General features: G+C 38.2%; 1 protein-coding gene across 14 annotated transcripts in view; it reads right to left on the minus strand.

Annotated features, from left to right (window-relative positions):
* Window positions 1-227: 227 nt before the first annotated feature.
* Window positions 228-15,564, minus strand: part of LOC135103402 (ephrin type-A receptor 4-A-like) — a 49,515-nt gene continuing 34,178 nt past the window's right edge. For 3 of the 14 annotated variants that reach the window (XM_064009572.1, XM_064009570.1, XM_064009568.1), the window contains 9 exons: window positions 15,068-15,135; window positions 14,726-14,815; window positions 13,210-13,263; window positions 12,184-12,407; window positions 11,731-11,898; window positions 11,383-11,592; window positions 11,031-11,201; window positions 10,190-10,356; window positions 228-6,259 (listed from right to left, as the gene is read on the minus strand). In XM_064009572.1, coding sequence (XP_063865642.1) covers window positions 5,992-6,259; window positions 10,190-10,356; window positions 11,031-11,201; window positions 11,383-11,592; window positions 11,731-11,898; window positions 12,184-12,407; window positions 13,210-13,263; window positions 14,726-14,815; window positions 15,068-15,135 — 1,420 coding nt within the window. In that variant the 3' untranslated portion in view covers window positions 228-5,991. Of the gene's footprint in view, window positions 6,260-6,747; window positions 6,874-10,189; window positions 10,357-11,030; window positions 11,202-11,382; window positions 11,593-11,730; window positions 11,899-12,183; window positions 12,408-13,209; window positions 13,264-14,037; window positions 14,062-14,725; window positions 14,816-15,067; window positions 15,139-15,564 lie in introns of all 14 variants that reach the window. The other 11 variants (XM_064009571.1, XM_064009569.1, XM_064009567.1 and 8 more) reach the window with 8 other exon arrangements.

Raw genomic sequence — 15,564 nt, forward strand, 5'->3', positions numbered from 1 at the left:
AAACAAAAAACAAAACAAAAAAAAAAAAAACAAAAAAAACAAAAAAAAAACAAATTCTGTCAGGCTGGGAGTTGAAACAGACACACACTAACACCACCCATAGACGCGACACACTGACTGATCTTGATCTTGATGGTACAGGTGGCACAGGATCACTCCTGAGCCAGGCCTTTGGATCGGCAACTCCTGTAGAAGGGGAGAGAAAAAAAAAAAAAAAACTTCCCATCATATTTCTGTCAAACTTTATTTTCTTGAACACAAAGAACTTGCACATACAACTGCTTTGAAGGTTAGGAATGAACAAAATACAAATATGTCAGCAGAACTTGTCACAGTAGCCAGGAGTAAAAAGCTTCAGGGCTTCTGTTACCTTATCATCACAATGGATTACAATTGATCACTTTGAGTAATACATCTTTACAATATAATGTCTACTATGGTACAGGAGGACCCTTGTGCTTTTGTTCCTAATGTAGGTCAACTAAGTAGCTCTCTGCCATTGGTGGGTTCAGGATGGATGACCATCACCTTTCCTAAGACCTCTAGTACATTCACTGGATCAATGTACTTCCAACAAAGATGGTAACTTGAGTCTCAAAATGAAGAGCTTGGCATCATCTGCTAGGCTTATCAGCTATGACATTTTTATCAAGAGGCATCAAACCAACATGTAGCTGACCTTCAACTATCTGTGACAGGAGGGAGGGATAATTGATATGACTAGGAAAAAGCTACAATTTACAGCTGTTGCATCGGGGTCACTACGAGTCATGTCAACCTGTCAGCTTGAGCAGAGTCATAGGACATCATCTAATGCAAATAGAATAATTGTTACTATAAGAAGCTTGGAAAAAATATAACCACTGCTGTACTGCATTCACTCAGGTTGGCAAAACTGACATAGTATTGGACTTAATAATGTTGTGATCTCAACTAATTTCAAATCATAGCAGTATAATAAAACAGACACTATAATGACCATATAAAAAAAAAGTATTAGCAAAGAAAGCTCAACAATATTTTTTTTTCTTGTACAAGATCTAAATTCATCAGACATATATAAGAAGGAAGGTAAAGTATAGAATACAATTACAATAATGATGAAGATATGAGAATAAGAAAATGTAGAATCATATATACAAAAATTGATACATTGGACCTAAGGGGGCAGAGCCAGGGATGAGTGTTACAAGTAACTTTGGAATTGAATACCTAATTTCACTTACATCTAATCCCCCAAAGTTCCCTTGCTTCACTGCACTGTGGTGCCTAAACTGGCACCTCCATTTCGATAGCAAACTAAAAACAAATCACATTCCATATTCAAACAATTAAGAGTTCAAAATTGGAGATCTCATACCTTATCAACTAAAAATATAAAATATTTCTTGACTATTTTACAAACTTTATACAACATTATAGTACACAACATACGCTCTTCTAGCAATGCTTCAGCTCAATAAATAAAATTATATAAAACAATTAGGCTATGCTGTCCTCCGTGCTCAAGGCATTTGCGGATTTCATTGTGACTTTCTTGATGGGTAAACAAAAGAGAATGACTGAAATTCTACTCCAAAAGCCTTTTTTCTAAGACCTTTAGCACAATTACAAAATTTTAATCTGCCTTCTCAAGAGTTTACACCAAGGTTGCGAAGAGTATGTATGTGTATTGTATATAATTGTCAAGCTGTATATACCATAAACAGCCCTTTCAGTTGTTGTTTCCCAGACATCAGTGGATGTTGCCGGAGAATATGCCACTGATTACGATAGTTATGATAATAGAAGACACACAAAGTAATTGTGAGACTACATCAGTAAGAAAATAAGACACGTCTCTTGAGGTCTGTCAGGGAGTTTGCCACAAAGCAAAACAACAGCTGTGATAGCATTTGGACTTGCCAAGGGGAAGGATTCAAGTGCCAATGGTGACCAAGCCACTTTTGAACTAAACACACCATACCATGACAAAAATAGCTTTGCATCTTAGCATAATCATCAGTGTTCCATACATTACAATCTAGAAATAACAGATAGCCTTTCAATAACATGCATAGTACTTTGTCTTCCTGTTTGGCAGCCTTCCTCCACAAAGTCCCAATGCTCCCACCAAGCTGCCCTGGACGATTGCTTGATTATTGGAACTGTCAATGAGGCAGTGAAAGTGGTCGCCCTGAGGCATCATCAAAACAAAATAGTTCCTGTAACAAAATGGCTAAAAGCAAACATCTACAAATACTGGAGAAAGATGCAGGCAACTTAAAACTGCAAATCCAAGACCACTTTTTGTAAACTACATGAAATGATTGGCTAAAACTTTATGCAAGCTGAATTACATCTTAATAGGAACAATTCTAGTGGCAATCACCCTGACAATAAACCTTAACTGAGAGGGTGTGGAATGTGAAGACCAGTGGCCCACTCTGGCACGTAGGATATGGACCACTTTGCCACATTATCTCCCTCCCCTTTCCAAAATACAAGAATCCAAATTATCACACGCGGAACTTCCATAGGAATACTCACTCCTTCCTTCCTCCTTCATTGGGACTTACAGTCTAAGATTCTTTCCTTATTATGAAGTGACGTATGAAAATACCTACCTACACAGTCAGGGATGTTTTGATTGTTACTCATCACTCTTCAGTAACAACATAGCAACTGAAATAGTTCTTACCTCAATGAGTTGTATTGCTTGGTGCTTTTTATGTAGAAATTCCTACATCTAAATAAATTCTACTAAATTTTGATTATCTAGTCATCACACGTTTCCAAAAACACAGGTTTTGCTAACAGCGTTACAAAGGAGACACAAACATGCACTTGGTATTCACAAATCATAACATAGCTAAAAATATTCTCTTTAAATTATAATTCACTGTGATTACTTACATCAAAGGATACATATGAACATCATTTTGACTAAATGAAGCTGAAAGGTAGTCACAATTATACAATAGAACCTCTCCTGATCAGAGTATTTGGTTTTACAGATTCTGGGTACCTGACATTTCCCTAAAATTTAAAATTTCTATCAAAATATAATGCAAATCTAACAGTGCTGTAAAGGGACTACTCTTAAAAACTGCCACCAAGTTTGTCATAAATGCAATTCTACAACATTTATATGTATATATTTATATATGTATATATATATTGCTGTGGCCAATTTTAATTTGCAAAATATACTATTAAATTATGAAAAATGCTAAAGAAAAGTTTTCAATAGAGCTTTTCATTGGACTGGCACCAGAGGACTCCCACTCACTACATTTATGACACACATGGTAAGACTCTTCAGTCAGACTTTCCAGTTCAATACAAGTTTTTCATTACAACATTATTTAAAAGCTGGACTGCAACAACACAGCAGAACCTGTCGGTGTCTTTCTCCTCAGCTCTCAATGGCTGGGAGGCGACAGGAGTCTGGGAGAGCTTCACAGCCATGACTGCAGAGCCATACTCTGCTATATTCAACTAGGTAAACTATATACGTACATATAAACCCTACAAGTGCATCACTGCAATAGGTAAACATGCCTATCTTGGGTTGCACTTACTGGGGATGCACCCGAGACATTTAGTTTTAGAAAGGACAATCAGTTTTGATCCTACAGTTCAATCTTTTGATGTTTTGTTCCATGGAACACATGGCAGTCAAGAATCTCTATAAAATGAGGAATATGCTCTTCAGGGCATTGGTGCTTGCAGCTCTTACTTACGTTTCTCTATTTTCACAATTTGTGAAATGCGTCTCATTTTCCACACTGGACCACAGAGCTTCATCCAGGGTGCTTCTATCATATCCAAGATCCTTTGCTATGTTGAGGTGCTCATCTTTATACATTATTTATATTTTACTCTGCAGTCAAACTGGGGTACTGGACTGACTTCAGACTATTCACTGATGCTAAATCTGGCAACAAACTGGCAATGAAATGGTTGGCTTGAATGAAAAGTCTTACCATGACAACACATTTTTTGGAATATGTTTTTTTACACACTCCAATAGAACCCATTCACTGGTTTCAATTTTACCTTAAGAAAAGAAAAACAAAATTAGCCATGATGTAAAAGGAAAACAGCATGAATAAATTTAAATGTACAAAATGAGCCAATAATGAAAGCACATTCATCTTGAACATAAAATACGGGTTGGGTGGACTAAACCCACCTATTACTTGTAAGACCATATCCAACACACAAAACATGGAACTGATCTCGCCAGTATCTAATTCACACAAAATAGGAGACAATCACGGCTACAAATATACACGTGGTTCATTTAAAATAGAAATATAAAATTGTGTAAGTATGATATATAAAATAATGTAACATTTGAGTTTCAATACCCATAATGTGTAGTATAAAAACTGGCCATGATTATCTCCATTTTTTGTGAGGACTAAAATGATGGATGGCATTCTCTGCTGGGTTTTCATTTGTTGCATACACAGCAATTAATATGGAAACATTCTTCTTCACTATGCACAAAACAAACTCTGAGTGAGGGCTGCTTGTTGGGAGGTAATATAACAATGCATCTTATAATTTCATCTTGGTAGGATAAAATAAGAAAAAGATACTTTTCAACTTAGTCCAAGCATAGTAATTTCTTGTTTTAGGTTGGGAGATTCTATTGCACTCAATATATTACAAATCAAGATAATAAATTAAATAGAATTAGTAAACCTGTGCAAAACTGGGACAGTGCAGGACACCATGGGATGACTGGACAGACACAGACAGTGTAATTAGTCACAGAAAATTTTGCTGTGTTAGTGAATGGGAGAGTGTATAAGGTATTAAATTTAAACTTAGCTGAGGGCTAAACACAGTGATGAATAAACTTGGGTGATTCTCCACTTGTTTGATTTTTCTTATATTTGTTTCATTTCTGTACAAGTCACAAGTAAGAGCCTGTAGACTCACTTTTAATTTCATAGTTACACCCAGCCATTGACCAGCACTGCAATATCTGACTTGGGTAACAACAAGGCAGTGTAACTACAGCAGTTGGGCCCTGCAGGAGGGAGGGAGGAAAGGGAGTGGGGAATGGCCGGATGTTCACATGATGGGATAAGAGATTGATATGTGCGTGAGGAGGGAGTTTCTCTCTTCTCTTGGCATTTTTTATCATCTCCAAAGTCATTGCAGGTTTCCCAAGGACTGAAAGAATCCCCCTAATAAGCTGCTTTTTGAAATTGAGTTTCCGGGCACAGGGTTTCTCCCTCTACTAGTCTGTGCTCACTGAAACCGTCTTTCACTTATTAGTGTGCATTAGCACACTACATAGTTCACCACAAACAGGCAACTTATAATCTCTCAGAAGAAAGTGAAATGCTGGCAGAAGCTTAAATGGGAAACAGTCTCTGAGAGTTCATCAAAGGGTAGAAAGGACAACACCAATACTAGACTTTGGCTGAATAAGGTCTGGCAGCAAATGGAATATCAACAATTACACTAAGGTCATACCTTAGGAGCAGTGTACAACGCACGGAAGTGACAGGCAAGCTTATGAACCCTTCAGTGACAGAAACTTGCAAGCTGATCACAGCTATTTGTTCTGTCCCTATAACACACACACATGCACACCACAGTTCTGTGTTCAACACATCAATGGCCATGGCATTATCACATGAATGAGAGCATGGGGGCACTTACAATATTTTAAACAGTCATTTTCTGCACACAAGCATAGTTCCCCCTTAGCAATTAGGGTACAGGGTTTTCTTGAGCTACATGTGACAACAAAGCATGTCTTTTGATGGACACTTTTGATGAGTAATTAAAAATTATGTTTTCTACCCTGTTTCAGACTTGTCTTTTCTCTCAATCATTATCACATTTTCATATAATGATAATGGCCGTTGGGTCCACCTTTTTTTCACCACAGGATATCACATTCACTCTGGACCTAATGATTTGCCCACCTGACTACTGTACCCCAACTCAGTACCAAGTGATGGCATAGTTAGAGTAGTGGCACTATACTAGGAAGCCCTCAGACATGTTGACGGCCAGCTGTGTGCGCAAGGTGTGTATACTTTGCAGGATTTTTTTCTGGTGGCCAACTAAGGTGATCCCCAGCTGAGTTAGGTCATGCTGGGTGAGACGGGCTACAGCTTCCAGGTCAGTGAGGCCTGTCCGCTGGAAGTTGTCCACGTAGCGACTCATCTTGAGGGAAGCAAGCCAGTCCTCCACCGAGGTGAGCTGAGTCATGTCCACAGAGTCCAGACCCAGAGCTGTTGTACACCTGATGAAGACAGCACATTAGTATGTATTTCATCCAAAACAATTACAACGCAAAAAATACAAAAATTGCATAAATAACACAAATTTACAACTAACAAATCATTAGCCTGGAAATTATGGATGAGATCAGGGAATGATTTTGCCTCAAGCAGTCCCATGTTTCAGTGCAGACAAGAGTAGTTGGCCAGACTACCCTGTAGCAGCACTGCCAACACTAGGAAGCACAGGCACAGCAAGAAGTAGAAGCTGGTCATGCTTAAGAGTGGCAAACTATACAGAGGCAGGATGATGGTATGCCATGCATGGGGAGAGGAAGAAAATGTTGAGCTACTAAGTATACCTAGTTAACTGCATCATGAAAGTGTAGTTTATACAGTCTCCTCAGAGTGAGTGACACATTACAAACCCAAAGGTCAATACTCTGGTGCCACAGGTTAGAGGAATTATATGTTAAGCAGTGATGTCTGCCTTGACATCTCGGATTATTACCTTAAACCTCCACCAGGTGACAGGTAAGTCAGCCATGACGGCGTTATTTAGGCTGCCTGGTTAAAGTTGACCCACTGGGGTCGGATGAGGACGGGTGCATAGTAGGGGTTTTGGGGGGCCGGTCGCCTGAGGAGAGACCATAGGAGACACCACCGTCAGCCACACTACCACACCAGGCCAGAATGTGGGAGGGTGAAAGTCACAGAGAACGGGGAGGGGCAACTACTTACAGAAACAAGGCAGAGAGGGTAGAAGACTGAGGAAACCACTGTGTCAGTAAAGAAATCATAGGTGTGTTTATAGAAGAGGAAACTAGGAAATCAATATGTGATCCTCAGAAGCAACATATCTTTGAAGATAAACAATGAACAAATGTGGTGACTTATTGGGTGTCCAATAGATTACTGGGTGCATATACAGTATAATTATTGAAGAGTAGTGAATACATTGTAAATAAACACCAAAATATTGAATATAGGGACTTTACCATTTACCAAAAACATATCTTGAAAATGAAGATTTTAATGTTAAAAACAACACAGGATGAAAAGTTGACATGAAGATAATGTCAAGATCATTTCAAATGAAGTACAAAATTTCTTATTTCAGACTAACTATACCAGTGTTCATTAACAAAAGAAGAGGAAGGAGAAACTGAAAAAAATGTATGAAGAAAAGATCAGTTTGGTAAGAAGCGTGGTGAAGAGGGAGGAAGGAAGATGCAGTTGGCTCTGGCATTAGTGAGGGTGTGCATGGCTTGAGAGTGATGGCCCATTATTTCACCAGCGATCCTCCACCATTCTGAACTAAAGCTACTACATCATATAGACATTTTCTTTGAAATCTCCTTTGTTTTAGTTAAAGCAATACTCATACACTATTTTCCTGTCAAGAAAATCTGCTAAATTCTCCGCTTGATGAACTGGTACAACTTTGAAAACAGATACCTATTTGATAAAAAGCAAAATCTAAAATAATGTACATAAATTATGCTCCTGCAAAAGACATGTTTCCATATTAGGCTGACTGGCAGATTAAAATCTAAATTTATACATTTATTTACAAGATAAAACAAAACCCTACAGAGCTCCCTCGTGAATATTCTACTTGGTGTTCAATGAAGTCTGTATGCTGTGCAGTGATTGGAAGAAAATATTTTGAGATAATATATTACAGATAGAAAATAAATACATGTACAGTACCATGAACCAACAGTCCATTATGAAGTAACAGCTGTTTCGCAAACCAGAGAAGGACTACGCATGTGAAAAGAAAGTGATGTGTGTGGGTGCCACGAGTCATCCGACACAATAGACAAGACTGGTCTCATCGAGCACCACTCATTGTATTAGTGAAATACGTATGTGTTTGTAAACAGAATCGCTCACAATTTCCAAACCACAGATTTTATTCAGTAGGATGATACCAAAGAAGAATTTTCCTTGACAGAGGACACAGAAATGAAACATTGTTTGAAGAACAGAAATTATATATAACACTTTCAGTTCTTATGAGCAGGACATGCAGTCAAACAAAGCCTGAAGCCATCACACAAAGCATCATTGACCAGGGAAGTAGATGAGCTCAGGAAATGGTACTCCTCTGCCATTCAATAATAATATATCAGGCTAATACTAATATGTAATTTTAAAGTTTTCTCTACTTTTATATACTCACTCCTTACTAGTGCTTGAACACGCACACACACACACACACACACACACACATTCACTGAAGTTTCAGTTAATTTTTTGCAATGAAAAGTAGTGTATACTTGGCCACACAATACATGTTGCCCAATGAATACAAAAGTATCTACAGTACTTTCTCCACAATTGAAAGCTGGGCAGCTTTTGTAGCTGAAGTTTCTTCCTTTCTCTAATGAAGCCCTATGCATTACTCTTCTAACTTCAACAGCACACTTTTCCGCAACTTGTGAAGAAGGTACATGATTTGGACAAAGCATGACTAATGGATTCACAGATCACTAATACTATGTTGCATTTAGCTGCACTGTGTCATTAATAATAAATCTTAGGAAAAAAATTACAAGCAAAGATTGAAAGATCCAGTAAAAGTTTTAAGCAAGAATCAATCATGCTTATATCTGTCTAATATAATTCTGATTGGGATAAAACCAAATACTTTTCATTATCTACACATGAACTTTCACTGATCTCATCTCAGCTACTTGAAAATTATTAAGTTGGCAGTCAACTCTTATTTAATTTACAGCAAAATGTATAGAAATACACCAAGTTACTCTGAATGAAGAAAATACAAGCACACGAGATGGCTACACAGAAGAGCTGCTGTCTGAGCAGTTGTTGTAACAGAAATAAGAGTGAAAAACAAGTAGCTTCAGAAGGCCTGAGTCTGCCATCACAACAAGATAATTCCAGCAGAGGCTGCAAGTGATACTAAAGCACAACTCAAGGAAGCTTATCAGAAGTTCTACACAGTGATGCATGTCCTGTGATCTCTGTAATTTTGGAATGCAATTCAAACACCTACCTTTTCACTTACTTGTTTACAATCAGGTAACAATATGTATGTAATCAGTGACCCTAAAGATACATGTAAACAGAAGATGTAAGAATGTAATGATAAACAAGGAAAGTTAAAGCATAGTGGAAAAAAAACTATCAGCCTTGAAAGCATCCCTCTAATTAAACAAGAGGATGCCGCAGAGCATATTGAATGCTCTCAGAAACTGATGCTACACAGTGCGTTTCAGAATACCAGCAATGCACCTCACCAGCCAGTCATTCTGCAACACCTATTGCCATGCTAGCACCAGCAGCTCACAGGCACAGAGTGTTCACAAATCAGCAGGAGTAATGAAGTCAGTAATAAGTGGAGCTGTTATTGATTCAATAGTATGCATTTTTAATTATGGTCCCACGTATGCTGTAATATGGTACTTGTATGTCCTTTCATGACAAAAAGGGTAAGAAAACATTGCAAGCTGGAGCAGTGAATCTCAGTTTGATGAAAGCAACACAGTCTTAAAATAATATTTGTTTTTTTATACTCATGTTGGCTGACTGACAGCTAAGTAAAGAAACAAAATAAAGCTGTAATTCTTAGACTGTACTGTACCAATACTTCACATATCAAAGTACACAACAGTATACTTTCATCAGCTTTCAAGCAAAAAATGTGTTAAGTAACTATTGAATCAATTTCAGCAACACAACAGAAAATGACAACTGAGTCCACTTTGAGTCCACACACTCTTCATTCCGTGAGCCTTGAGTCATACAGATTGTAATCAGGGATCTACTGACCAACACAGAATAATGATGATACATTATGATGACAATAATAAAACAGTGAAATCTTAAAAACAAAAATATGACTCTTACACACAAGTAGAACCCTGATTATATTTTAAGCTAGCATTCACATCTGCTTGCTGATGTTCATGTACTGTAATTACCTGTTTTGGGCCACTTTGTTGAGTGCCTCAGGAGTTCGGATCAGTCTGTCAAGGGTTCTCACAATGGAGGCAAAGTTTGGACGATGGTTGCGCTCCTTCTGCCAGCAGTCTAACATCAGCTGATATATTGCCTCGGGGCACTCCATTGGGGCTGGCAGGCGGTAACCCTACAAGGCATTAACTCATTAGTATTCACCTAGATCATAACTGCTCACCTGAAGCACCTATGTCACTGTAATATGTGCAGAGGTATAAATATAAGGGTAACAATAACAATGTAATTCTAGTATTTTGTTGGTGTAAAAACAAAAATTTTCATTACATCAAGATTTTATAAGCAGCATCTTAGAGTATGCTAAGAAAATGGCACCTTTATTTCATTTCCCGTTCTATTTATGGTGAGGTGTGATAATACACAGTAAAAATTAGGGGATGGCTGATGTGATAATCTTGGTGTGGAATAACTTTGTATGAACTAGGAACACAACTCAGGCTACAGACAAAGCAGACTCAGCCACGAGAGAGAGCACAAAGGACAAATCTGGTTGATGTCTGGCTTTATAACATGATCCTTGGTACACAGAATGCCATGTACATAATACTTGTACACCCTCTTCTTGTGAGCTACAGTTTCAATTGTTAGTCTGTCTGAATGAGATGGTAGATAGTGGCAAATGATTTGAGGTTAAGTATAAGATGACACTGTGTATAACCTTTTGAATATGCTACATGGTGCTCTACTGAAAACAATCACTTATCAGCTATATGTATCATGGTACTTCTTTGACACCAGTGAATCCCAAGAGCTATCTGAACCACAGCAATTCTCAAGATACAATACCTTCTCAATACTCTTGATGACATCTTGATTGCTCCAGTTCCAGTATGGTCTCTCTCCATAACTCATGACTTCCCACATTACTATACCAAGACTCCACACGTCCGAAGCACTTGTAAACTTGCGGAAAGCAATAGCTTCAGGTGCTGTCCATCGAACTGGTATCTTACCTCCCTGCAACACAATGAGAAAAGTTTAAAGACTAAGCTCAAGTAAGTATCTTCTGTTGTTAAGCTGCTGGATCATGAGTGAAATGTTGAGTTGTAAGGAGGATACAGAGGAATAACATGACACGAGATAAACAACTTCATAAAATGACAAACATATCTTATGATTCTCCACATTACAAACTCACCCTTGTGGTATATGCCCCTTCTGTATGACTTTCTATCTCTCTTGACAAACCAAAATCAGCAATCTTGCATATAAGCTGGCCATTTACAAGCACGTTACGAGCAGCCAGGTCCCTGTGAACGTAATTCATCTCGCTGAGGTACTGCATCCCTGAGGCAATACAGCGCATCATCCCCACAAGCTGCAGGACCTGGAACTTGCCGTCATTCACCTGGAGGAGAAAGGGAAATGTTAATCAGTAAAGCTGTAGTAAAGTGGCACCTCACATGAATGGTTCTATAAAGAGTACTATGTATTTATAATGAGTATTCTTGTGGAACCCAAACACAACCAGTAGAATGAAGCTTACCCTGAGAAAATGATCAAGTGACCCATTCTCCATATATTCTGTTATGATCATGACTGGGTTGCTCTTGGTCACCACTCCCTGCAGGAAGATGACATTTGGGTGCTCGAACTGGCCCATAATGGAGGCCTCCGTCAGGAAATCAACACGGGCTTTCTCAGATGAACCAGGCTGTTTGTGTGTAAATATCACACACACACACACACATGGAGAAGAAAGTGAAAAATTACAATAGTGCTCAATGCAACATCTTCAATTTATATAAGTGTAAAATTACTTAGAATGTGTGATGATTAATTATAATGTTCTCAATAAGTGCACCAATCAGTGTGACTCTTGACTAATTTTCAGTTAATAAGGCTAAGCTCCTGAGCAATTGAGGTCACACACTTAAATCATGACCTGACTCCAAATACATATTTCATCAATGAATTTTATTAAGAAAGTATTACTGACCTTCAGAGTCTTTATGGCTACTGTCATCTCTGGTCGGCTGGGAAGTTGAAGTTTACCCTTGCACACATCCCCAAACTCCCCACCGCCAATGATTGCTTCAATGGTTATGTAAGACGCATCAATTTCTCGGGCAAATTCCCTGATGGCCTGGTTTGGGTCTTCATATGTGTGAGGGTCAATGTAGGTTCTGTGGTGGCCAACTTGTGTGAAGAGAGGAGTGGTCACTGCAAGCAAGAAGTGACCCATGTGAATGATTCAGTTTCTTGGATTCAGATCTATTCAGCACAAATTTTCATTATGCACAGCATCCAGGTTTATTCACAGATCATTTGGCATTTCATTTGCAGGAAGAAACTATTCTCTGTGGTAAATCATACAAGATGAAAGTGTAATAGTGTTTTATGGAGAAAAAAAAAAAAAAAAACTAATAAAATAAATAAATAATGCTAGTGATCAAAATATGTTACCTGGTGTCTGAAATATAGATGAGATAAAACATTCATCATACATAAATTAGAATTCTGACATATGAAATCATCAGTGTCAAGTGTTGTGTTGCTCGGCAGCAAACCTTAATCAATATCTTTATGATCTTTTAAGGCAACACAAAAAAGCTGAAATAAAACAAATATTAAAAAGCCTCTATACTGCATCTTTAATAAAACAAAAATAAAATAGAAAGCTAAGCATGTTTAGGGCATTAGTAGAGCAAAGCATAAAAAATACTAGATTAATTGTATCTACTCCTACAGGTAATGACTGAGGACATCTCTGGGAGGCTGGGACAAGGGAAGGGGTCACAGCACAAGGCATACTCATGATTGTGGTCAGGCTTTTGGGAGAGAAACAAAAAACTTAAAATGCAAGGAAAAACAGAAAATAAACATCATATTGAAAGCACTCTTAGAACTGGGGAGCAACAAAACTCTGCTCTGAAAACAGATTAAATTTTGTTCCTTTTTGTTTCTTTATTCAGTCTCTCCTTTTGGCCATTGGTTAGTAGGACATTAGGGAACTAATACTTACTACTTCCGGTGGTGTGGGTTTGGACTATAGGTGGGTTTTCCAAAACACCGTGCACTGTAACAGATGGGTAAAAATACGGGAGTTAAACACAAATTACGAACTAGGGAGGCTCACTTCTGCAGCAGAGACAATAAACGGGTGGACTTACACTAACCGGGTTTCTGAGTGATCTATACACACATGCCTCAGAGGGTCGGGGGATCTGGCTCTTGTTGTCAGTACGTACTTTAAGAAACTGCATTCTAGTACCACAGTTAGGTGGACTATAGAGGAAATGTTAGAAAGGAGAAGTGAGATAATTGCTTGATGAAGCAGCTAAGGTTTTCTAAGACCAGAGAATTATCTGCTTTAGTAGCAATGTGATAGTGGATGCTAGGTTATGTCAAATAATATATTAGTGGCTTCAAAAAGTAGGTTATTAATTTGTTGTGGAATTTTTTAGACAGTACATCTTGATGATCCGATTGTTAACTACTACTTGTACCACCTATCAAATACAAGTAAGATGCTAATACGCTAAGCATATACTGCAGTGTTATGGCATGTGGTTATAATTGCAGGAAAGTAATGCACACAAGAGAGTAATTGCAGTTGCTAATTTGGAATACAGCAATGGCAGGAGCAAAATAATTTTGTATGAAGCGTTTACATGTATTTCAATCAATGTGAAGCCAAGGTTGATAAAAGGAGCAGCTCAGCCAGGAAAGAGTAACTAAAAAATTATCACATTGCAATCAAAACTATTAGACAACCAAAGCAGGGCTCCCTACAGGAGGTTTGATGCAGGAGGCTACTGGTATGCACAGAAGGGCCAGGCATAAGACTTACACTTACTGAAGGTGACAATCAGTCCTGGGAGGGTGATTGCAGGAGGGAGGGAAAGTGGGGCAGTCAGAGAGTGATTCCTGACAGCCAAGGATATTCACAATAGGGTCTTTGCCTTTGAAACCTTGGACTATATTATTCAAATCTGAGTTTCATATAAGCTTTTATTTATTTACTTTTGATTTTTAATAGGAAATGAGGTTTCAAATGCATCTACAGCAAATTTCTTTTCTTTTTTTGTAATGGAAGTCAAAAGGGTCTCCAAAATTTGTCTTAAAGAAAGACTCGTGAGAAAACTGCAAACTTCCAGTGTCTATTCAAAATAGAGGGAAACAATGATGTGAAAAATAGTTTCCCTTTCTTTATCTATGAAGGAAATGTGGATTCAGTTGTGATTCTTACTTTTTATTATTATTCTTAATGCAGGGACATAGGGTGTAGTAGTATATAAGTGTGCAGGAGATGTAACTCAGGCTACCAAAGTGTCAGGCAAATGTTCCAGCATGATAATGATGCAGGGAAAGGTGTAGGCAATACGTATATGGGGCTCCTGCAGTACATGAGGCAAGTCCTCCAGTCATACTGTACAATGAGAGTAACGATAGGGTGTAGCAACTGACATGCGAACAAGCGCATGGGTCTGATTGCTGAGCATGGGGGGTAGCAGGAGCCTGGTGGGTGCTACACGTACTGTACACAGATGTGTTAAGGGTCCACGGGGTGAGATGCCCAGTTCTAAAGCAGGCAGGGTGTAACGCAGGATGACACAAGTTGGTGGTATCTGTTAGGTAAGTTTACTTTTGATATCTAGCACAAATGAACTCGAAAACAAAAATGGAAACTATTAAAGGCTGGTATGAAAATGGTGAATAAAACCAAATCCTGCAGTGGTGAAAGAATCTATACAAATAATACTTGTAATATTAGTTGTTTTATGTTCTAGGATGAAAGAAAAAGGGGTGCTACAAAGGAATATAAGGAAATCATAGTGTTATATCTTGCAACACTCCTATCACAAACTCTCTCGCCTTACCTTCGCCGTTGCGGTATTCTAATGTGTCGCAGTCTGATGGCTGCTTTTTGTTGCATTCATCTGTGCCCCTGCTGAAACATTGAAACACATCAAGTTTAGTCTCACAGAATACCCACCACCAGAGACATGCCACGGAAGCCAAAAGTGGAAACTACATTGGTGGAAACAACTACAAAATGATGAGAATAACCAACAGGAATAATTCTACAATTACTACTATTAGCATTATTATTACTACTATGTATTATCATTACCATCAGTGTAATTTCTTTACAGACTGAGGGATTAGTCTCCATACCAACATACAAGAAATTTATGTACAGGACCAAATCATAAATAATATGGGCAAGATACAAAATGTGTTTGAAATGAAGACTTGTGAGGTCAAGATACAGTGACACATTAGGAATTTATTTTCAACACACACCAAATGTTTGTGTGGAGACTTGTGCCTCACCTGGGAAGGCGGTGAACTACAAAGAGACGGATAAAGGAAT

The sequence above is a fragment of the Scylla paramamosain genome, chromosome 9, assembly GCF_035594125.1.
Source record: "Scylla paramamosain isolate STU-SP2022 chromosome 9, ASM3559412v1, whole genome shotgun sequence".
In the NCBI taxonomy this organism is placed as follows: Eukaryota; Metazoa; Arthropoda; class Malacostraca; order Decapoda; family Portunidae; genus Scylla; species Scylla paramamosain.